Source organism: Microtus oregoni, unplaced genomic scaffold (genome assembly GCF_018167655.1).
Source record: "Microtus oregoni isolate MIOR12 unplaced genomic scaffold, Mior012 000011F_ref0000422, whole genome shotgun sequence".
Lineage (NCBI taxonomy): Eukaryota > Metazoa > Chordata > Mammalia > Rodentia > Cricetidae > Microtus > Microtus oregoni.
The window spans coordinates 44551247-44575552 of record NW_024543070.1 but is presented as its reverse complement, the minus strand read 5'-3'; the positions used below and the strand labels follow the sequence as shown (position 1 = coordinate 44575552).

General features: G+C 46.0%; 1 protein-coding gene and 1 pseudogene across 1 annotated transcript; both read left to right on the top strand.

The window, feature by feature from the left end:
* The first annotated feature begins 1883 nt into the window (after window positions 1-1883).
* LOC121453116 (28S ribosomal protein S21, mitochondrial-like) lies at window positions 1884-2209 on the top strand. The gene has a single exon (XM_041659620.1). It carries the CDS (start codon window positions 1884-1886, stop codon window positions 2145-2147), a length of 264 nt encoding a protein of 87 aa, XP_041515554.1. The 3' UTR covers window positions 2148-2209.
* A 10280-nt stretch (window positions 2210-12489) lies between these two features.
* LOC121453211 lies at window positions 12490-12974 on the top strand (annotated as a pseudogene).
* Window positions 12975-24306: the final 11332 nt, after the last annotated feature.

Genomic DNA, 24306 nt, shown 5'->3' with positions numbered 1-24306 from the left:
GCTCTTTTCCTGTCCACACATGAATGGATATATGCCTACTCCATATGAATGACACGCTATGGTCCTCTTTCCTTTCCCCCTATAGAGCTCACTCGTGCACCCCTTTTAAATTCTTGCCTTACTGATGGAAGCTTGGGTTGGTCTCACAAAGAAGGTGCCACCTGCAACTTACTTTTGTTTACAAAACATCCGTTTTGGTTTGCTATCAATTGATCTAAAAAGCTCATTTGGTGTTGAGATTTACTGTTCCTTTTCCTATCTATAAAGTTGGAGGCACGGGCACTTTCTAGAGTGTGGATTGTGGTCCACTTTGTTTTTGCAAAAGCAGTGACTAACAATGTACTGCCTCCCAGCTGAGAGAGGCCCAGCCTATTGTGCTCTGAGAAGAAGCCTGGGATGTCATTACATTTGGCTACCCAGTGACATAAAGGTCTCCTAGAGCCACTTATGTCCTTGTCCTCTTTGACTCTTCAGAGACATTGCACAGATTCTCACCATGGTCTCTCTACCTGTACAAGCAAGATTTCCCAGTGTGTTTATGTGGGGGTGTGCATAACACAATGTAATGTTTCTGTGTGGTATATAGTATTGTTAGGGTGTGTAAGGTGTGAGGAGTGTGTGATGTATGGTATGGTATGTGTGCAGTGGGATGAAGTGGTGTGCAGAGGGGTGTGCCACAATGTGAAGTTTGGTGTATATAATATGGCATGTTTGATGTATGTTATCATGTGTGAATGTATGTATGTGTTGGTGTATCTTTGTATGTGGTTTGATGTGTGGCGTGGTATGTTTGGCATATGCGATGTACTGTGTAGATTATGTAGAGACTCCAGCCTGCACTTTGGTACTTACTGGCCCACTCCTTTGGGAGAAGGTCTAAGGGAAGGTAGTTTACCCAGGGAGGTATTGCTCCCCAACTCATCCCATTTCATGGCTCCTGCAACAATCCTTCCCAGTGAGGAACAGATATGAACCCAGGCAGCAAGCATTTCCCTCTTCTTTGTAAACTGTGCAAGACTGTGGGCTCCTGGTGAAGTTGCAGCAAGAGACTCCCGTTGGGGGAGAGTCTGGGCACTTTTCTGGTACCACTCAGCACATAGTTTGAGGAGTGCACTTTTTTGATGAATTTTGTGGAATCTACTGTTTGACCTGCGTTGTTCTACTACCTCCAAAGACCAGTTGACAGTGCTGTTCTCTGAAATCAAAGAGATCAGTTTGGTTGATGTAACCAACCGAATGTTTTTTCTTCCTCCCTTCCTCTCTCCCTCCCTCCTTCCTTCCCTTCCTTTTCTCCCTCCCTTCTTCCTTCCTTCCCTCCCTTCTTTCCTTCCTTCCTTCCTTCCTTTTTTCCTTCCTTCCTTTCTCTCTTTCTTTCTTTTTCAAGACAGGATCTCACTATATAGCTCTGGCTGACCTGGAACTAATTATGTATACTGAGCTGGGTTGAACTCACAGAGATCCACCTGCCTTTTCCTCCTGAGTGCTGAGATTAAAGGCGTGCACTACTATACCCTGGCCATTTTTTAAACATTTGATTTGGAGTTACAATGTTCTCTTCCACAGGCACATAGAGTCTTCCGTTAGAAAAGTTTCTTTTTTCCTCTAGCATCCAGAGAGATGCTTTTGTCATCAGAGGCTGGACCCAGTAAACAATATTTTATTTATGTTTTAATAAATAAAGGTTGCCTGAAGATCAGAAGCTAAAACTAAGCCACTAGATGTCAGGCAGTGGTGTCATACTCCTTTAATCAGTCCCAGGATTTGGAAGTCAGAGGCAGATGGTCCAAGGCCACCCTGGGCTACACAAGATCAACACAGAAGGAGTCCAAGTGCTACAGCCGCAGCCTGTAGGTCCTGAAGAATGAAGATTTGAAAGCGAGGCCATGGCTAAACACCTGAAGTTCATTGCCAGGACTGTGATTGTTCAGGAGGGGAACGTGGAAGGTGCATACAGGACCCTGAACAGAATCCTCACTACCGATGGGCTTACTGAGGTCATAAAGCAGCGGTGTTTCTATGAGAAGCCCTGCCGCCGCCGCCAGCGGGAGAGCTATGAAACATGCCGGAGGATCTACAACATGGAAATGGCTCGAAAGATTAACTTCCTGATGCGGAAGAACCGGGCAGACCCATGGCTGGGCTGCTAAGCCCACGTTAGTTCTGTGTCTGACTGTTCTTACACAACCACAATCTCTGCTACCTTTCTCTACAATAAACTCAATCACAGGTGAACAAGAAGGTGAACATATAGAAGCTATCTCACTAGTCCACAATGGACCCTTTTATTGAAAAGAAAAAAGCTAATAAAAAAATGGAATAGGTGCAAAAAAAAAAAAAGATCAACACAGAAACAGATTCAGGTGTTGGTGGCTCACACCTTTAATCCAGGACTAGGGAATCACATGCCTTTAATCCCAGCACTAAAGAAGAATATAAACCCAGAAGAGACAGAGACTCAGGGCTCAGTCTGTAGTTGTTCAGCCTTGGTAAAGGTAAGACTTCTCTAGCGACAGATATTGGGGTTCAACCTGAAGGTCAGAAAAGCAAAGCAGCCAGCACTGGCTCTTACCTCTCCCTCAGTCTGAAATGACAATCCTGACCTCAGGAATCCTCAGAATGAGACTGACTGAGAGCTGTCTCTCCCATTTTATATTCCTCTCTAGTGCTGGGATTAAAGGTGTGCACCATTACTGCCCTGTTTCCTTGGCAAACTAGTGCGGCTACTGGGATTAAAGGTGTGTTACCACTGCCTGGTCTGTAAGGTTGGCCAGGGGGGCTGTTTTACCCTCGGATCTTCAGGCAAGCTTTATTTATTAAAATACAAATGAAATATCATTACACTTTAGTGGCTTGTCTGTTTTGCTTTTCTGATCTTCACCTTGAACCCCAATAACTGTCTCTGGGTTTTTATTATTCTTGCTACAACCCCAAGATGTAGAGAAGTGATTTAAAGATGGACACATTCTCAGACCATCAGTGAGAGCAATGAAAAAGAGCACTGATGTCTTCCCCCTCTTGTGTGCACACCTGGACACATGTACACACACATGCATACTACATCACACACACACACATCCATAAGCATGCAGACACACATGCAGGTACATGCACACACACAGACACAGTATAAATAAACAACAGCTGACTTTGTTATTCTTGGGTTTGTATACATTATGCTTCATTTCTCTTGGATAATGACAATTAAGATTCCATCACTAGAAATCAATTATTCCTATCTGACTCCCCTCCCCAACTGGGGCTCAGAGGAACCAACAGTCAACTGAGGTTCTTATCAGTGAGTTTTCAGGATAAAAAAAAATGAATAAAAGTCTATTTATCATGTAGGGAAGGAATCTAGACTTTATGCTCTGCTGCCCTTTGGGTTGGTGAAAGACTAAGAATAGACACAAGAAATCAGACAATAATAGAATACACGGGCTTTGGAGGGCCCACTTCCTCTCTGAGTGTCTCTTTTGAGGGCCACTTCTGCCTGCCGGGCAGGACCGGGAAGCGTCCTGGACAGAGGCTTTCAAACGCTGCCTCTCACTCCTATACATGGGTACTTAAAGCCGGAAGCCGTCCCTGCTGGGAACCGACTGCTAACACCCAGTTGTGGCTCCTGCCCTGACCAGGAGGCTGAACAGGTGGCTCTTTTCTCCAGAGCCCCTGCATTTTTTGAGGATGGAGTGAATGTTTATGTTTTCGTGAGGCCATGTGAAAAGAATGTGGATATTTGAAAAGAGCCCTATTCGTTTTAACGACAATCGCTGGATACTTCGCGGGCAGCCCTGTTTTCCCGTCCACGGTCTCAGGAAAGACAGTGAGACAGGACACTGTTTGGTTCTGAGGACCCGCGCTCAGATCCCTCCCAGATGAGGGTTTTCTGCCACTTTCCTTATAGTTTTCACGAGTGACTTTAGCTTCTTTGGTTACCAAGTATTTCAAAGCGGTTGTCTTCATGGCGTCTAAGAGCTGATGAGCCCAGGGTCTTATACAGACGAACTATGTGGAGGGAAAATGTGATAAAATTATAAAGGACACAAATATGCATAACTCATTTGAATCAATATTCAGGCCTGGTTACACCATAGGCCTTTTCAGAGGTTGTCAAACCAGGCCCAGCTGGCCCCTGCAGACGCCCCCTGCAGTAATTTCCTCAGGAAGTGAGCTCACCTCCCTTCATGGGAGAGTGTTTCTAAAATGCCGCTGTTTCCTTCAGGCTAGCTCAGACGGGTGGGGATTCACTCCAGCCTTAGAGTTGCTCCTCAGAACCAGGGCGAGAGCACTGAGGAGTAACCTGCCTCTTTGTGCCTTTAAATTTGTGGATGGAGTGTGGTGCCTGCAGTTTCCAGTGACCTCAGGGTGAAGACAGGGTCAAGGAAGGAAGAGTGGCCTGGGGGCTTGGTCCTCTTCCATAGTGTCCCTGGGTCAATGTGGCTAAGGGGGAGACATTTGGTAGGTGGAAACACCTGCGTGTCTCGGCTCTGATAACTTGAAAGTGTCAGGCTCTATTACCCCAGATCGCCATGCCGATGGTCCAATGTGAAGGCTCTCTTGTCAGGGTAACAACTGGTTAGAGTTCTGCTCCTGTGCTTTACCAGCTGTGAGGCCCGGGGCTATTTGTTTAACCTCTCTGCATCTCTGCAATCAAAGCCTGCAAGCCAAGGGGACAACAGCTGGACTTTCTCCTGTGTGCTCAGAAGAGGGCCTGGTTCATGGAGAGACACAGGGGAAATGACCAGAGAATGAATCTGTGTGTGTGTGTGTGTGTGTGTGTGTGTGTGTGTATCAGAGAGTAACTTTCAGGAGTCTGTTCTCCCCTCCCACAGTGTGGGTCCTGGGGATACGAGTCAGAGCTCAAGCTTGGTGGCAAACACCCTTACCCACTGGGCCATCTTATCAACTCATCCACCTTATTATTATTTTATTTTTGAGACAGGCCTCACATGAGCTTGGAGTTTACTGATTCAGCTGGACTAGCTGGCCAGCACACCCTAGGGATCCTTTGGCTCCCCAGAGCTAGGGCTGTGCTGTGCGTTGTAGGCATTTTGGCAGAATGCCTGGCCTCTGTGCACAAGAAGTGACTAGCAGGGTCAGTCCCAGCTGGGACAGGCAGAATTGTCCCTACACACAGTAAGTACACAGAGAGAAATCATTCCTGATTGGAACCCCCATCCTAAGGAGAAGCATACTACCTTTACGATTTCGTTTACTTATTTTTAATTAAAACTTTTTTTCTGAGTTTGGTGATGTGACCTTTAATCCCAGCACTCAGGAGGCAGAGGCAGTAGGATCTCTGTGAGTTCAAGGTAATCCTGATCTACATAGTGAATTTACATAGGACATCAAGGGCTACATAATAAGGCCTATATCAAAAGGTCAAGAAAAAAATGAAAAAATGTTTTTATTTTTACTTAAGTGTCTGCATGTGTGTGTCCATTCCACGTGTGTGAGGGTGCCTGAGGAGGCCAGGAGAGGGTGACATTTGGAGTCAGAGTTATAGACAGTTGCGAGTCACCTGACACAGACTCTGGGAACCAAACTCAGTACTTCTGCAAGGGCAGAAAGCACTTTGAACCTTGAAGCCATCTCTCTACCCACCCCATGGCTCTTTTTAAATACATATATATTTCTAAGAATTGCATTTATGTATTTGAGGGGCGTGTGGTACAGCACAGACATGGAGGTCAGAGGACAACTTGCTGGAGTAGGTTCTCTTCTCCCACCAGGGTGAAGTTCAGGCTGTCAGGATTGGCACCCAGGGAGGCCTGCTGAGCTATCTCAACAGCCCCAGACTGCGTTTAATGCTCGCTAAATACCAAGGTTGGGGAGCCTGTGTGTGTGTGTGTGTGTGTGTGTGTGTGTGTGTGTGTGTGTGTATGTGTGTAGCCACGGTGCCCCAAAACAGCTGCAGAACCCAATCTTGGCCACTATGACTCTTATATTATATTACATTATATTGTTTATTTATTATTTAGTGTGCATGTGTGTGTGTGAATGTGTCACGACGAGTGTCGCAGAGTGTGTGTGCAGGTCAGAGGACAACCTTTGGGAACCAGTTCTCGCCTTCCTCCTGGTTAAAGTCAGTTCCCTCCTGTTTCCTGCTGAGCTGTGCCTTACAGAGTAGCTGGCCCAAAGGCTTCGAACATCTTCCCCTGTTCTCTCCTCCCACCTGACTCCACACCTGTCTGGAAATGAGTCAGGATGGGTGAAATACAGGCAGCCTTGGGCCACCTGAAGGCAGGAGGGAGGGACTGGAGACTATTAGATGGTGGAAGTGTACTGAGCCTGCAGTCTTCAGTGGGTCTGCCCTGAAGTCTGTCAGAGGTCTGTTAGTTCCTCTCTTCTGGGGATATTAGAGTGGAGGTGATCTGGAAGCCCACAAAATTTACTCCGATGGTGGAAGGGTAGAGTTCTGAATTGCAGCTTTTCAGGGTTATTTTAGTATATTTTTCTTGTTTTCATTTCTTTACAGTTTGGCTGATGAGTTAAGACAATACAGATGGCATAGGCTCAGCCAAAGATGCTAGGCTAGGGCTTGTAAGAGTGTTGTGGATGCTACAGGCAGTCTCTGCACCCAGCCTTGACAGAGACATGTCTACTCCTTCCTTCCTTCCTTCCTTCCTTCCTTCCTTCCTTCCTTCTTTCCTTCCTTCCTTCCTTCTTTCCTTCCTTCCTTCCTTCCTTCTTCCCTTCTTCCTTCCTTCTTCCTTCCTTTCTTCCCTTTCCTTATTTCCTCCCTCCCTTTTCCCTCCCTCCCTCCCTCCCTCCTTTCTTTCTTTCTTTCTTTCTTTCTTTCCTTCTTCTGGTTCATGAGGCAGCAGATAAAGCTTTATTTTACAGCCCATTGAGAATGCATTTGCACATAACATACCCATTTACCCCTGACTGATGCTTCTCACTCATGCCAGTCCCTTCCATTCTCCATAAATCTCTTCCTGTAACCTGGAAGTGGTCCTGTTAGGGATCAAGATCAAAGAACTGGAGAGAATGTCCCACCTGGAAGCAACATCCCATGGTGGAGAAACGGACTACTTTTTAGAGTTATCGAGCAGAAGAAAAAGCAGCTAGCCGACTTGGGAGGGTTGGAATCTGAAATGTTCTCTTAAGACTCCTGAGTTGGAGTTACGGTACCCAGCTGGTGGCAGCTTAGGGAGATGGGGCCTTGCTGGAATGAGCGGGTTCTGGACAAGAACCTTTAAGGCTATACGGTATCTTGGCAGCTCTCCACCACACTTCCCTGCTTCCTAGTTGCCAGGAGTTCTGTGATACCTGTCTCTTCTCAGGCCTCAGCCTGAGACCTCTACACTCATAACTCAAATCAATCTTCCAAGCTTTGCAAAGTATTTTGTTATAGTGACAGACCACGGCTAATATAGACACTACAGACACAGATGACCACCCTGAAAGAAGAATGAAAAACACTGGACAAGTGAAACCACAGGGTACAAAAAAAATAGAAGCCAGAACTCGAGAGCCTACACAGTCAAGTACAACAGCTCCTCTGATCTACTGTGCTACTTTCTGTTGTTAAAGTCAGCTACAGCCTGCACAGTCTGAAAATGTGAAGTGGAAAATTGCAGAAGTGGGTCACTGATGCTTTACATTAGATGCCACTCTAACCAGCATGGTAAGGTAAGTTCTCCTCCTCCTCACAGTGGCCTCTTTTCACGAGTGACCTGGGAGCCCTGGGAGCCGGCTCAGCGTCCGATGACATTCCTGTGTGTAGGCATCCTGACTGTGGCTTCAGGAATCTCCTGGGGGTTGTCCCCTGAGGCTGAGGGGAATACTGCAGCTCTGAGAAGCCCTCCTGACCTTGGGAGCTGTTGGGAGAGGTGAATGGCAAGAATGATGAGCGTAGATGAGTCTGGATCGTTTAAAACCACACTGTCCAGGGCTGATGACAGCTGGCTCCTGAACTCGGAAAGTCATTATTCAACACCGTGGTGTGTGTGAAGGCTGAAACACACCAGGATTCGAAGACTTGGTAAGAAAATAAGAGCATAAATATCTCATTTCTCAGTTTTTAGATTCCTTACCTGGTGCAATAATACTTCAGATATAGTAGCGTAAGTAAAATCTATTACTGAAATTACTTTTACCTGCCCTCTCTTGCTTTTTAATGTGTCCGATGTGAAACAAATCTAATTTTATTGAGATATAATTAACAAACAACTATTAAGTAGAGGTAAACTAGAAAATGCACCATCAGAGGGGACCTGCTGTGTTGCTTTTTTTCAGTCTCCTTTCCCCTTTTTATCTGATTTTACTTTTTGTGGTGTTGGGACTGAACTCAGAGCCTGGGCAGCTGAGCAAGGGTCCTGCTGCTGGGCTGTTTATTCCCTCTGGGGAACACTGATGCGGACCATATATTCTCACAGGGGACTATGTGCTCTCCTCGGGGCAGAGCCGCGAGTCTCGAGGGTGGTGGTGAGGCGCTGTAATTTATGCATATTTATGTTTATATGAACAGATTTATGAAGTATCTGTGGTCTTAGAATTCATAGGGCAGAAGTTAGGGAAAAAAATGTCTAAGAAAGTCCCTTATATGGATAATAGTGAAAGTTGAGGGACTCTGCAGAGAAGCGCATCACCCGAGACCTGCTGCTCACGGCTGCCTGCTTCCACGCTTGTGTTTACCACCGCATTAGGAGAAACATTTTAATCATCCTGTGCAAACGGGAAAGAATCGAGGCGTGAGGATTTATAATAAGAGGATCAAATGCCCTCCAAGGTGCCCTGTAAAGGTTCCAGACCAGCATGAGGGAGGACAAGAAGGCCCAGGGCTCGCTGAGGGCTGTGTCCACACTGACGGTAGTGATCCCATGTTGGGTTGACAGCATAGCCATTTCTAGTCCACAGGCTAAGAAAGGAGCTCTGGGGATTGTGGACCACCAGGGGCTGTGTGGGTTAAATCCACGGATGCCCCTCCATGTGAAGTGGAGGGGGTGTGGGTACAACCCCAAAAGGTGTGGTTGGATGCTCATGTTTTTTGTGAAATAAACAGAACTAAGTAGCTATGATGGGATCTTAAAGACTCTGCTCATAGCACATGGAAAGAGTATGAGCTGTGGGCATTGAGTCTGTGAGACTTTATTTTGAGCCTAGGGGGGAAGCGTTTGCTTACTTGCAGCAGGTGGATCTAAGTTGATGGATGCTCTGTGGTTATGCCCTGCCAGCCTGGCCTTATTCAAACACATTTCCAGTGAGTCTTAATCAAAGATTTATTCACTGTTTGAGTGGGAGCACTAACTGGTGGAGAAGCAGGCGAAAGGCTGGCTTATGCTGTTAGCCAAGGAAAATGCTCGGATCTGTCAAGCTATCAACATTGGCTGATAGGATCATAAAACCATACCTTCTCTCCATCTTTCCTCCTGGATAGTAGGAGCTCGCTTTTCTAGTGGTCTAAATATCAACTTTTACAATTTAAAATCCCACTTTATGTACTCTAGGTGTTGGTAAAAATCACAGATTGCAGAAGTCAGGTAACCTTAGGGAAGGAAGGCTCTTAAAGAGAAGAGTGTGAGCTGTGTCTCTCAGTCCACCTCATGTATAATTGTGTAAGTCAGATTTCTGTCACTGTGGCAGAATACCCGAGACAATCAACTTAAAAGGCAGAAAGGTTTATTCTGGGCCCTGGTTTTATAGGTCTCCGTTCATGGTCTCTCAGCCCTGTTGTTGGTATGTGACGACCATGTGTACCTGTGGGTTGGGTGGGGGAGGCCCGTACCTCATGGTGGGCAACAAAGAGACATCCAGGCAGGAACGGGCATTGCAATATTCTCTTCAAGGACATGCCCTCATTGACTTAAGTTTTTCCCACTATGTCTTCTCAACTTCCGAGAGTGCCAAGCTGACCTTTAACAAAACCTCACAGGATGTAAGTAAGTTCTTACAGCAAAAATAGGTGGCGGACATTGACATAAAATCTTCGGTTGTAAACCCTAGTTGCACTTTATGAGAAATTTTAAAAAATACAATTGTCACTTAAACTAAATTTCCCTATCACGTCCAAGGAACTTTGCCTAATTCATGTTTTCTTCTAGTAATTATTTTCTGCCATTCCAAGCAAGTGACTGACAGAAGATTCAGAATCAGCCCACATTTGATGGTGACATTCAGGACAACTTTTAACTGTGACACTCTCTGGTCTTGAACCATACTTGAACCTTCTGTCTATGAACCCTGCTGTTGGCTGGCAAACCATAACTTCCTGGGTTTTTAGACTCAAGTGAGGCGCCTTGGACTTCAAATGGCTATTACAAAACAGCATTTTGATGAGTTAAGTGTAAATGAATCAGAAGCATGTGGACTTAATTAGCCCCAAACACAGCCATTTCAAAATGTAGGAGTGAAAAAAAAAGCATGCTTGTGTCAAACCTCATCTTGGGGGTTTCCTGCTAAATTCAAAAGGGTGAGGAAAAGGGGGGAACATCTGCCAAGCATTCAGGTTGCTCACTTCATGTGCTCTATCTTATCGGGGACTGGGGAACTGTGGGAAACCTCTCCCACAGCCATCGACAGCGCTTCAACGTTGCGGTTGCCAGCCCATTCATGGCCTACATTTAATTAAACCAGGCCTACGCATGGCTGGAGAGAACGCAACTTCCATGTTTTTGAAGATGGGCCAGGGTGCAGTCCACATGGGACCATGTGTGTGGTCTTCTTTTACAGTTAAAATAACCCCATATTATTCTCATGCCTTATGAGTTTTTCCATGTTACTCCTCATTCTGGTCACAGAGACAGATGAGGGCTGAATACAGCTTGCTCCTGTGGCCTCTTCTGGGTGGAACTGAGTAGCGTCCGGCAGAGTCAAGGAATACACGTGCTTTTCTGCTGACGGGTTGAACTGCCCTTTCTCTCCAATGAGAAAGGTGTTAAGAGCTCAAGGGTCAAAAACCAGTCTTCCAGATGAATGAAAGGCGGCCTGTAACAGGGAGGTTTTCAGGAGAAAATAAACAGGGCTTACTCCTTGGAGGCCACAATGGAAACATGAAACAATTATTTTCATAGCTTTCAAGGAGTCATGGGTCAGGTCTAAGCTTTTTTATGCATTGAGCTTGCTCATGTTTGCCGCAGAATGGACAGGTACCTGCATGCAGCTGCTGAATGAGGCCCTTCTCATCAATTGATCAATTGATCTTCCCAACATCTTTATAAACAGGTAGAATCATTCCCATTTCTCCAACTGCCCTGCTGAAGGCTGAGTTCTGCTCAGATTCTGTGGGTCAGAAAGGGGGCAACTGGGCATGAGTTCAGATCTCTAAGTTCCATGGTTAGGAAAGTTTTCAGCGTTCCCCTGTCTACCAAGAATAAAGCAACTAATTGGGTTAAGATCTTAGACTGTGCTTATTGGTTCAACGATTCTCCGCATATGGGACATGGTATGCTCTGGGTCTCCAGGACTCTGGTTGTTGTTTGATAGTCCTGGTCCTTAATTATTAATAGTGTTCCATTTCCCTCCCCAAGGTATCCTGATTAGCATGACAAATTGCTTGGATTCTGAACTCTGAATCCAACCTAAAAGGGTAAGATCTTAATGGTTTTATTTGGTTAAATCATTGAACCTTTCCATTCCTGGTTTCCTGTGTTTTTCCAACCAGAGTTTTCAAGAGTTGATGATGAATCGTGTGTGTGTGTGTGTGTGTGTGTGTGTGGTGTGTGCTTTCTGTTTGTTTTGTTTTCAGATCTTGATATAAATACCTAATGCAGACTCAGGCATTGCCTAGGCACCTGTGCGATTCTTTACTATCTAGTTCTGCTCAGAAATCCCATAAATTGTGTCTTTATGGGGTTGTCTCTGAAGTATGATATTATCAGTCACTGTACAGAGGAAAGAATGGAAAGGCCTGCTGCAATCCAGTTCCCAGGTAGGCAGACTGGTCTTGGAATTATCTCTCCATCTTCTCTTCTCTTGACCAGCCTGAAGTAGAATACAGTACAATTCGTGCTTGACTGATAGTACCTGAGTCTCTGTGGTAGTTTGAATGAGAATGCACCCCCACCAGAGGCTTTTATATTTGGATGCTTCTTTCCTAGCTGGCTGAACTGTTGTGGGAAGGATTAGGAGGTATGATCTTGCTGGAGGAGGTGTGTCCCTGGGAGTGGACTTTGAGGTCTCTAAAGTCCACACCAGGCCCAGTCTTGCTCTCTGCCTGCAACTTTGGGCTTAGATGTTAGCTCTCAGTTTCTGCCCCAGCACCATGCCTGCCTGCCCGCTGCCAGGCTTCCTTCCATGATGGTCAGGGTCTCACCCTCTGAAACTTAAACAGGCCCCCAGTTCAATGTTTTCTTTAAAGTTGCCTTGGTCATGGTGTCTTGTCAACACCAATAAAAAACTAAGATACTAAGATACTCTTTAACCACCCCCCAGTAGCTGTGGACAAAATCTAGCTACCCCCAAACCACCAAGCCTATGTAGTGACGAATGCCCAGCCATTCATAAGAAAGTGCCACCGTGGCCGTCATTTTCCAGTAATTCACCAAAATGACAACTACAAAGTCTTTCCCCCTTTTTTTCTGGAGGGGCACTCACTCTATGTTCTCTTGGCCTTTTAGGACAAACGGAGTTGTTCCTTTGGCCACATACATAATAATCTACAAGAAGGGTGATATTGTAGATATTAAGGGAAAGGGTATTGTTTGAAAAACGAATGCCTCCTAAGTGCTACCATGGCAAAACTGGGAGAGTCTACAGTGTTACCCAGAATGCCGTGGGTATCATTGTAAACAAATAAGTTAAGGGTAGGGTTTTTTTTCCATGAGAATTAATATGCACAAATATTCAATGATCAGAGACAGCTTCCTGTAGTGAGTGAAGGAAATATTCAGAAGAAAAAGGAAGCCAAAGAGAAGGGCACGTAGGTTCAGCTGAGGCACTAGCCTGCTCCACCTAGAGAAGCACACTTTGTGAGGACTAATGGAAAGGAGTCTGAGCTGTTTGGGCCCATTCTGTATGAATTCATGACCTAATGTACAAAAAGAAATAAGAACCTGGACTGTAAAGTGTTTTTCTAAAACAAAGAACAAGAACAAAAATAAAAAGAAGAAGAAAGCAAAGAAAGGAAGGAAAAGAAGGAACGAAGGAAGAAAGAAAAGAAAAAAAGGAAGAAAGGAAGGAAAGAAGGAAGGAAGGAAGGAAGGAAGGATATCACACAAAGAACAGGAGTGGAAAAGTACACCACTACCCCCCAGCTGCCCCAAACAAGATAATCGAAGAAGCCTCAACTATATCCTGCAACCATGTGAGGGAGTCTGAAAATGGCCAGCAATTCTGTGAGACCAAATTAAACTGTTGTTTTTATTCTGTTGAGTTCTAAAGTGGTGCCCTGACATCTGCAGCCTGTGAAGGAGCTCTGAGGGCTGTGTGTACGGACATGACACAGCAGCATTGCTGTAGCACAGGTCATGGGTGGGTGGTAGATGATGTCCAGACACAGAAGAGACCCTCTCTCCTAAAAAGATCTAGAGAAGAGAAAAGGGGACACTTGGTTTAGGAACCCTAATCTCCATGGTTGTCTGCCCTTCACGGAAGGAATCTAGTTATCCTAGCACAGGTGAGTGCAGTTTTGATAGAAACAAGAAGCTGTTTTGATATCTTGATTGATGGTAATGTCAAGAGTAAAAGCAACTGAGAAGGCCATTCTTAACCAATAAAACAGAGAAGGAAATGAAGCCATGAGAAGAAAGGCGATGGGTATGGAGAAGAAAAATAACAAGAAACACTCATTGCTTATGAAAGTTCACCCCATGACACTTCCTTTATTTCATCTTGCTGACTGCCTCCATCTCCAGCCATTAATCCAACATCTTAGGATAAGAACCTGATTAACCCAGGTCATCTGTTCCAAGACAGGCCACACAGGGTCCTGGGTTAGCAATAATCAGCTCTCTACCCCTTAGTCCAGAAGTTTGTGGAATAGTCTTGAATTTCCTGATGATTTGACCAGGTTAGAGTAAACATGACTCCAGTAGACCCAAAGAGTCTTCAAACAGAAAGATTCAGGGTTGGTATTTGCAAAGTACAAGGGGTAGAGGAAGAGTATCAATGAGAATCACCACATAGTAACTGCTCTGCCTCTGCACAGAGGAACCTGGTGCACAGAGAGATCTTGTGCACAGGGATCTGGTCCATGGATGGATCTGGTGCAGGGAGGGATCTGGTGCACAGGGGGATCTGGTGCAGGGAGGGATCTGGTGCACAGAGAGATCTGGTGTACAGAGGGATCTGGTGCGGGGAGGGATCTAGCGTGGGGAGGGATCTGGTGCAGGGAGGGATCTGGTGCACAGGGGGATCTGGTGCAGGAAGGGATCTGGTGCACAGGGAGATCTGGTGTACAGAGGGATCTGGTGCGGGGAGGGATCAGGTGCACAGAAGGATATGATGCAGGGAGATTCTGGTGCACAGAGAAATCTGGGGCATGGAAGGATCTATAGTTTTTAGTTTTCCCTACCTACCTCTATTCTTTTGCCCTATCAGGCCAAGCTAGTTTTCTTTATTAATTAAACCAATTGTATTCACAGCATACAGAGCGGAATCCCACATCACCTCCCACTTTCTGTTTACAAGAACACTTATATGTACATATAAAAGATAGGGGAAGGTCACGTTTTCTGTTTTTATGCTAAGACATCGTCTTCTGCCTGCCAACAGTAGGGTTCCTGGTTTGGGGCTTTCAGACTCCTGGGTTTAGGCCAGGAGCCCCAGCTTCTCCAGCTTTGGGTATGGACTGAGTCACACCTTGTCTTTTGTGAGTCTCCAGCATGCAGACAGCACACGGTGGAGCTTCCTGACCATAAAAAGTGAGTCAGTTTCTACAAAACATTCCCTCATAAACTGTCTCTATTAATACCCTGCTGGAGAACCCTGACTAAGACACCAGGTAACTTGGAACCTTGATCTTTCCCAGGCCACTTACTGCTCAAGGTGAGGTGAGACAGGACCCATTTTCAGATTTCTCAAGTTCCAGATGGTGAGTTTCTCAGCTGGACCCTGGCTCTGGAGACTGACGCCAGGGCGTTTGGTTCTTGGCCTTGCTTTTTAGATCTCAAGCTCAGCTCAATGTTCTGCACAGATTTTTCACAGATAAGAAGTAACTCATCTTCCTATTTTCTCTTCCTGGTCTTTGAGGACTGCTGTCCTCTTTGGAAGACATTTGGGAAAAGAGATAGATTAAAAAGAACGCATTTAGTTTTCTTAGTGGTCCAAGACTACACACCACATATCAGCCTTCCTGGAGGATTGCATTCCCATTCCTAAAATGTGCTAAGAAAGAGTTGTCCCATGGGATGCTATTCCTCATAGATGTGCTTTAGTCTCATAGATGTGTCAAAAGTCTCGCCCTTACTTTCTGAAAGCAGAGAGCACCTAGGATATGTAGTATGTGTTGAAAATGGAATTCAGGAATTCATGGTTGGAAGATTAGGAGGAAGACATGATGGGAATTTGCCATGGAGAGGTCAGATGTTAAACCAGCTCTACGGTACTTGTTACTTTAAAACAAATGCATTAAGGGGTCAGGCTTACATACACTTCTATCAGTGCCTATTGAGACGTGGGAAGCCCTGAGTTCCATTCCCAGCACCGTATGAAGTAAGCCTGATAGCATATGCCTGTAACCCCATCCCTTAGAAGACAGAAGCAGGAGGACCAGAAGTTCAAAGTCACTCTTGGCTATCTAGAGAGTTCCAGCAACACCCCCACCCCTAGATATGTGAAACTTTGTCTCAAAACAAAAACAAAAATTTATATATAGACAATATGTCCAACTGAAGCCGTAAAGTCCTTATATTGGTGCAAGAAGCTAACAAGATTTAATTTTATATTACTCTGGCTAAAGTTGTGCTGTGTCTCCATATCTAATTCCTCCTCCTAGTTCACTTTAAACGTGAGGCACCAATGAGACAAAGGATAAAGAGGATAGAGCGGGTGGGGCGATCAGCAAGTTCATTCACCTTTATTTCTTTAGCAGGCAGGCTAATTTACAACGCAGTCTCCTCAACAGACACTTTGTAGCCACATCTGTGTTTTGCAATACATCCTGTGACAGCCTCCTTCCACACCCTGCCTGTCTTTTTCAGTTTGTGCTTTACTAAGCGCCCAAGGCATGCTTGGGAAGGCATTTTTTTTCTAATGGTGATTAGATTTATGGCCTTTGCCTCCGTGCTAGGAGAGATTAGTAAAACCAAGGCTGTTTAGTTTGGCAAAGACCAGAGAGAACGGGGAATGTGATAGGTACGTTATAGAAAATGGTAGACGAAGAAAAGGCAGGCTGGGGGCCCCCGTGTGGGCTGTGGCAAAGATGCTCGGCAAACTCTGGTCACTATCCACTGAGGCTGCTGACTAACTCGGAGGTTTGAAGTTGCTGGGGGAAGTGAGGCCTCGTGGGGAGAAGCTGTGCTGATGGGGAATGTCTTGGTGGATGTCTTTATATGAAATAGCACCTATGGCTGCACTAGCCGGATCCGTTTACCAGGACCATCCATCCTACTTTAGGCCATGTGACAAGCCTAGCTATGCTTCCTGTTTCCTCGGGTGGGATGGGGAAGAAGGGGCCCAGACATCTTGGCACCAGTCCCCTCCCTCTTTGGGTGTCTGGGTTTCCAGCAGCCTCTTTCCCCAAGAGAAGGACATCTAACATGGTGGGTGGATGAAGATTTGGAAGCCTGGTGGAGTGGATGCAGCCCCCAGGCCAACACTGCCTGTCCTCAGGAATTTAGTAAAGGCTAGTTGTGAAGGCAGTTCCCAGACTGCCTACCTCCTTTAGAAGGGAACTGAAACCTGGGTTTGATTCGTCCCTGGGCCCTTTGTGTATTTTTGACCCCAGAGAGAATTCTGTAAAATACATGCAGGTCAGCCAGCCAATAGCGGATTTCTTTCAGTGGCTGCCGGTAACAGTAGAGTCTCGGGGTCATTCCCAGTCTCTTCCCTGGTTTTGCTCCAAATCCTCTTTTTTGTTCCTCAGTTCCCCTCTGGAGACTAATATCTTAATCTCTAGCCTCACTGTGGTAGAGGGAAATGGTGTGGGGTCAGGCTGCTAATATCTGATGCACTTTGAAGTCATCGGCAGGTCAGCTCGAATCCCTCAGGCAACTGTGCTGGAAACCATTCTACCCTGACCATCTCGGTGGTGAGAGAATTCCTCCATCCTTCACCTCCCAACAGAGCCCCTTTTGTAAAACAGAGTTTCCACAGCCTCCTCTGAGAGCTTCACTTTTGGATTGATTAATTCATTAATTTAAAAACTGATACACAATGATTGCAGATAGATGTAACAACTTAGAATACTTTTTCTACTTTCTCTAGATTTCTCCCTTCCTTCCTCTTCCCAGTCTTTCTCATCTCCTTTCTTTTCTTCTTTCTTTTCTTTCTTTCTTTATTTCTTTCTTTTTCTTTCTCTCTCTCTTTCTCCCTCCTTTCCTTTCCTCCTTTCTTTCTTTCTTTCTCTTTCTTTCTTTCTTTCTTTCTTTCTTTTTATTTTTTGTCTTTCATTTCCCTTTAGGGTTTTATTAAGCTTTATTTGAAACCCCTAGCATTTGTGTTTAGAAGACTTCTTGGATGGCAGCTAATTTGGCTGGCAGATCTCTCTTGCTTTTTTACACAGCATTCGAATGATACTCTTCTCACTCCTCCCACGCTCAGAGCCCGGCTTGCTAAAACCACTGAAAGAGACCAGCAGAAAGAACTGAAGGAAAAACTTATTTGGGTTGTGTTTTTGCTTTGTTTGGTGTCATCTAAGCCCCTGGATGCTACTCATTCCTTGAATTCTAAAGTTCGGTGATGCTAATTGGGATTGGAGCTGGGCAAGTGGGGGAGATAGAGAAGAGAAAGAAAGGGAAGGGCAGGGTTAGAAAAAAGGGCGGGATTGGAAGGAAGGTAGAAAGAGAAAGAAGAGGAGATAGAAAGGAGGGAATGGAGAGGAGGAAAGGAAGGGAAGGGAAAGAGGGCCACCCAGAACCCATTGCCCTTTTGATAGAGACATTGAAAAGAACCCATGTCCCTGGGGAATCAGGAGGATCAATGGGGGGGAGCAAGGTAACAAGAGGGCAGCTGGCCACATGTGGCTACTGAATGGCTCCAGGGAAGCTATTACTGCAGGTACAGGTACGGTGTGTGTTTGGGTTAACTGCAGCTGAGCTCTTTTGAGTGGCAGAATTGGTAACAGGTGGTCAAAAGCATCTTTCTAGGTATCTGCGTCCACATGCCACACACAGAACACTGAGCACTTCATGGCCTTGGCACGAGGAGGGCATAACCTGTCTCTCTCTCTCTCTCTCTCTCTCTCTCTCTCTCTCTCTCTCTGTGTGTGTGTGTGTGTGTGTGTGTGTGTGTGTGTGTGTCTCAATACTTTTAAAGGTGGTGCTTTAGCTCTTGGACCACAGGGAAAAGCAAGAGGTGCCTCTGTTTAAAGGCCCTGAAGAGAAAGATGGAGCTAAGATGTCCATGAGAAGGCAGTTGGCCTGTTTATCTAAGAAAACAACTCAAGAGTGTCTCTGGAAACACTGACTACTTGGTTTTAAATACTCCAGAAGGTTTCAGAGGTCTAGACTGAGTATGTGCTGTAGAGACTGATCATCAGTGCTCACTCTAAAGTGTTGGTCAAGATCGTACTTGAAACCCACTTAAATCAGGATCTCGGAAGCCCCGTGGGCACAGCTCTGCTTCCCATCAGAGGCCAAGACTCCTTTCGAGGGTCTCCATTTTCTTGCTCAGCTCTGGGGTCTGAATAGGAAGCAGGAAGGCATGTCGCTGGGCAGGGTGATTGAAGGCTGGATAGGGGGGACTGTCTGAACAGCTGCCTCCATTCTGTTTACAGGGGCACAGGGTGCCCAGGCCACCCTGGTTTTATTTACCTCAAAGCCACAGTGAAGTCTGGTAGCCACTCCCAGGCGAGGGTCTCCAGCCTTCTGAGGTGGGTGAGAACAGCCTCCCTCCCCTGGGCATGCCCTTTCAGAGATGGGGCTGACTGTCTCAGTTCTCCAGGGTGGTCAGCCTGTAATTTCAAGATTTACTGGTCTCAGGGAGATAGCCAGCCACAAATGGGCAACAAGGGTAATTACAAGAGGCCACTGGGCTAATCCTCGGTTACAAATGTTAGCTAGAAGGTAAATAAGCTTCGTGCAAGCATTTCCTGAGCTGCAAGGGACCCTGCTCCTCTTTATTTTCTTCTTAAAGGAGGCTGAGGCTGTGAGAGAAAGGGAGAGAGAGAGGGGGTAGGGGAGAGAGAGTGAGGGAGTGAGACTGATTTTTTATTTAATTTCATGTGGCTGCTAGGAATTAAAGTCTTTGAAGTCCAAATTATTTTAATGCTTCTTTGTCTCATATTTGGAATTGTTCATGAGAAACAGCATCACATCCCCGACTGTCTGTGGCCAAAGATGGTTTGTTCTGAAAGAGTGTGGGGGGAAATGCCTTCAAATTGAGTAAAAGAAACTTCCGGAGCTGCTGCCTTCTTCAGAGGGAACTAAGAGCTACCCTCCAAACCGAGCCCAGTGTTGTGTGAGAATGGCAGGAGATTCAGGGCCTTCCAGCACCCACTGGCCCTCACGGCCCAGCTCTCTGGAACCAGTCAGAGGTCCTTTGGGAAAGCCCTGGAGGAGAGGACAGCATCAGGCTGTTTTTCTCCAATGTTTATCTGGGTTCTGAAGATTGGAACCTTCTGATGGACTCCCGAGGGTGACATTACATCACATCTCCCCAGAGCACTCTACACCACAGGGGATCAGTGGGAACTGTCCCTCGTGTGTCGGGCAGCCCTCACTGGTGTCCTCCCAAAGGGTCACCACTTTGCAAGGTCTGTGGCTTCTTTGTTAGCTCCCACAGAATCCACTCTGCACAGAGCTAAAGCACCTTTTTCTTTCCTTCCAGGTGGGAGTTTCTGCATGGAGCCAAGGTACCCCATTCATTTCCCTAGGTGTGGGAAACTCAGGAGAATTGCCTCTGTCTGCTGCCTCAGTAACCTTCACAGGTTATGGTTGAGATGCCAGGATTCTACTCCTCCAAGAGAGCTCCTTTTGTAGTAACCAGTTTGACAACTGTTGTGACAGCAAGCCCCTCCCACACATCTCTCCTAACCTGGAGGAGAGCAAACACAGAAGGAGGGAAACATTCCTGGGAGTTCTCATCTCCCTATAACTTCAGAGGGCCTGCTGGAGGCAGGGATATGCAAAACACTGTCAAAATGCATGCTTTTCTGTTGTCCAAGTGGGTGGGCTCTAAAGTAAAGAGGACCCCTCTATGCTGGCTAGTTTTACGTCAACACGACATAAGCTAAAGTCATCTGAGAAAAAGAAACTCCAGTTGAGAAAGTGCCTCCATAAGATGGGGCTGGGGGCAAGCCTAAAGGACATTTTCTTAATTAGTAATGTGGGAGAAGGCCAAGCCCATTGTGGGTGATGTCTTCCCTGGGCTGGTGGTCCTGGCTTCTATAAGAAAGCAGGCTGAGCAAACCATGAAGAACAAGCCAGTGAGCAGCGCTCACTCCTCCACATCAGCTCCCGCCTCCAGGTTCCTGCCTGTTTGAGTTCCTGTCCTGACTTCCTTTGGTGATGAACAGTGATGTGGGATGTGGAAGTCTAAGCCAAACAAACCCTTTCCTCCCCAGCTTGCTTTGGTCATGGTGTTTCATCACAGCAATAGGAACCCTAACTAAGACAGAAGTTGGTACCAGGAGTAGGGTATTGCTGTGAGGGACCTGACCACGTGATTGGGTGGGGGGGCAGGATTGTGAAATGACTTTAGAACTTTGGGCTAGAAAAGCCATCAAGTGTTGAAGCTCAGTGGGTTGTTCTTTAGGAGCTTGGAAGACAAAAAAAAAAAAAAAAAAGTCAATGTAGGCAATGACAGTTAAAGATTGCCGGGGCCATTTGCTATTTTGAATGAAGATTCTGTGCTTTTGATTAGCGGGGGCTGAAGAATCAGCTGTGATTAACAAGATATCAGAATTATAAAAGTGAAATCTTTGCTTTCCTAAGATCCTTAATGCTGGTCATCTGGAGCTGAGGCATTAGTGTTTAAAAAGAGACCAGCATTATTAAGGCAAAATCTTCCGGGAAGTGTTCGTCAGAGTTAACACACGGAAGTTGTGTTCCTGATGTGGCTAACCAAGGTCATACCTCACACTGGTAGACAAACTTGGTAATTTGTAAGAGTCACCCAGGTGGTGCTAACTTTGAAGGCGCGAAGGGGTCATGGAGAGTAGGTGAGGTTGTCACTGGTAGCAGGGTTGGAGTCCCTGAAGAGAGCCCAGGAGAGGCTATCAGTGAAAGTGAAGCCCAGTTGCACCAGAAAACCTTAGCATTTTTAAGATGCCAGTACCATGTGAAGACCACTAAGAAGGCAGCTGTGGAGGAGTAGAGCCAGCCAGAGCCTGGAAAACAAGCTGTATACTGCAGAGAGCAGAGCTGGAGAAGTGACCCAGGCCTTTGGAGGGGTACAGAAGATCATGAGTGAATTCCAAATATTGGACATATTACATTATTTACACTGTAGTTTGGTTTTCCTTTGTTCAGATTGTGACTGTGCCCTGTTCCATCCCTCTTGAAATAAGAAAGCATTTAATTTATCGTGGATTTTATAAGAGCCCAGAGTTGAGAGACTTGCAATTTCTAAAGAGGTTTGGGGTTTGAAAAGAGACTTTGGAGTTTTAAAGAGACTGGATTTCTAAGTGTTTGAATTTGTAAAGACCGTGGGATGTTTTTTAAGTCTGCAAAATGTTTTATATTGTGTTGTTGACATTAATATGTGATCTTGGGGATGAGTAAAAATGGAAAGGCAATGTCTTTACAGGGCTGTGTTTGTGTGTCAAGTTGACTTCGAGTCAGTTGTGCTAGCTAGTTTTGTGTCAACACAAGCTGGAGTCATCTGAGAGGAGGGAACCTCAGTTTAGAAAATGTCTCCAGATTATGGGGATGTAGGCAAGCCTGAAGGGCATTTTCTTAATTAGTGGTTAATAGGGTAGGGTCCAGTCCATTGTGGTAGTACCACTCTGAGAAGGTGGTCTTGGGTTTGATAAGAAAGCAGCCTGAGTGAGGCATGAGGCCCAAGACAGTAGGCAGCATTTCTCCATGGTCTCTGCTTGTGTTCCTACCTTGAGTTCCTGCCCTGACTTCCTCTCATGAGACTATTAAGTATAATAAACCATTTCTTCACTAAGATGCTTTTATCATGGTGTTTCAGCACAGCAACAGAAAACAAACTAGGACATTTATGTGGCTATAACAGAATATCTTGACAAAAGACAATTTACAGGAGAAAGTTTCTAGGTTACAGTCCATCATTGTGAGGAAGATCAGCAGGAACTTGAAGCATAGTCATAACCAAAGACAAGAGAAGAAAGAGAATGAATGCATGCTTGCTCTGTCGGGCTGACAGTCAAAACTAAATATCACATATGGGTTTACAACTAACAGCAAGTTCTATGCTAACAAAAGTAACCAGTGGGATGGGTCTAAGGACCTGATTTTTCAGATAATCATTTTCTGGTTTTGTTGTTGTTGTTGTTGTTGTTGTTGTTGTGTTTGTTTTGTATATTGAGACTGGGGATGGAGAGATGGCTCTGAGGTCAAGGGTACCTACTGCTCTTGAAGCTTCATTTCTCGTCAATCCCGGAGGGCTCTGTGTCTCATGTACTCATCTTCCCTCTGTGGATGTACTCCACATTGGTGAGAGCACTCCATTGTACAACTTCTGCTCTCATCTAGTCCTCCCTCCCTCCCTCCCTCCCTCCCTCCCTCCCTCCCTCCCTCCCCCCCCGCCCCGCCTGCCTCCCTCCCTCCCTCCTTCCCTCCCTTCCTTCCACCCTCTGTCCCCCTTAAACTTCTTACTCTACTTCCTCTTTTCTTCTTCTCTCTCTTCTGAGTAGAGAACAAGCTGGTTGAGAATTCACGATCCCTGCCTCTGTCTCCCTAAGACTACAGGAGTGCAGTCTCCCTGCCAGGACTGCAGACGTGCACGCCAAGAAAGACTCTCGTTTCTACTGATGGGCTGGTTTCTCTCTGGACTCTTTGCTGTGTAGCTAACACTCTGTTGCTGTCAGCGCTTGACTTGTGAACATGTCGTATCCATCACATCCAGGAGTGGACTGGTACTTCCCTGAGAAACTCCCAGAGTTTCGACTGATGGCGCATACATTTCTATTGCTCTCACCTGCACCCTGATCCTGTCAACTTCACCATGCTGTCTCTCAAGTCCAGCCTCTTCATAACCTCTCCACATCCAGGTCAGAAAATGTCGTCTTCCACCTGGATCACTACTGAAGCTCCCATCCAGCCTGTCTGTTTACCTCCTTCATCTGTTCTCTGTAGAGCAGCCGCTGGGATCCTGGTTAAAGCCTAAGTCAGGTGACCCAAAGACTGGCTGCAGACTCCCCAAGCCCATGTGGATGCCCGTGTCTACTCCACTCCAGCCACAGTAACCCTGACTGCTCTTAGAGGGCCTGCTGGCCCCATTCAGCACAGCCCTTCGCCTTAGCCGATCCCACACCCTGCACACTCCACTGTCTTTCTTCTAACATTAGCTCTTTGTTAAGGAGCAACTGAAAGTTAGGATGCCAGATGCCATGGCAGAAATTGATGAGCCTGTTCCAAAATAAGTATGGAAATCCTGGGGCTCCGAATAGGCAAAGCAATCTTTACAAAGGACTGAGTTGGAGAATGCAAACTTACAGATTTAAAATGTGGAAAACCTCACCAACCCAAGAGTGCTGCTAGTGTAATGATGGACAAACCGGAGGAATGATGTTAATCTCAGTGGTCAGCTTCAAGGGATTAGAATCTCCACGAAGCACTCATCTGGGTATGTCAGGGAGTGTTTCCAGAACAGCTTAACTAAAGCAGGAGGCTCCCGTCCTTCCCTCTTCTTCCTGACATTGTGACTGGGTGCTACCTGTTCCTGCCACCATGGCTTTCTCACCATGACAGACTATATCCTCACACATTCCTTCTAGCCACACCACAGCCCTGAAGGACAAGGGTCAGTACTTTCCACATCGTAGAAATGAGGGAACAGATGCTGAGAGGGAGAGAGAGGATGTCTGAGGTGGCAAGGCTCCTGGGTAGCCATTTCAGGATCTGAGCTCAGGTTTCTCCAAAGTCCACGCACCTAATGATGACTTTTGATGAGAGACCTTGAGATGGAAAGTGCTGTTTGCTTCAAATGATTGATGGGCAAGTTTCCCTAGAGAATTCTCATGGGGACAGAGGTATGTCACTGAATTCAGGAAGCCACCAACGGCTTTTCTGGTCTAACTGTGTCTAGAGCTTGAACTCTTACATAGGCTTTGCCTTTGGGTCTTATGTGAAGAGA

Bases quoted from the DNA above. Each gene is read 5' to 3' on its own strand.
- LOC121453116 (XM_041659620.1), top strand. From the start codon at position 1,884: ATGGCTAAACACCTGAAGTTCATTGCCAGGACTGTGATTGTTCAGGAG.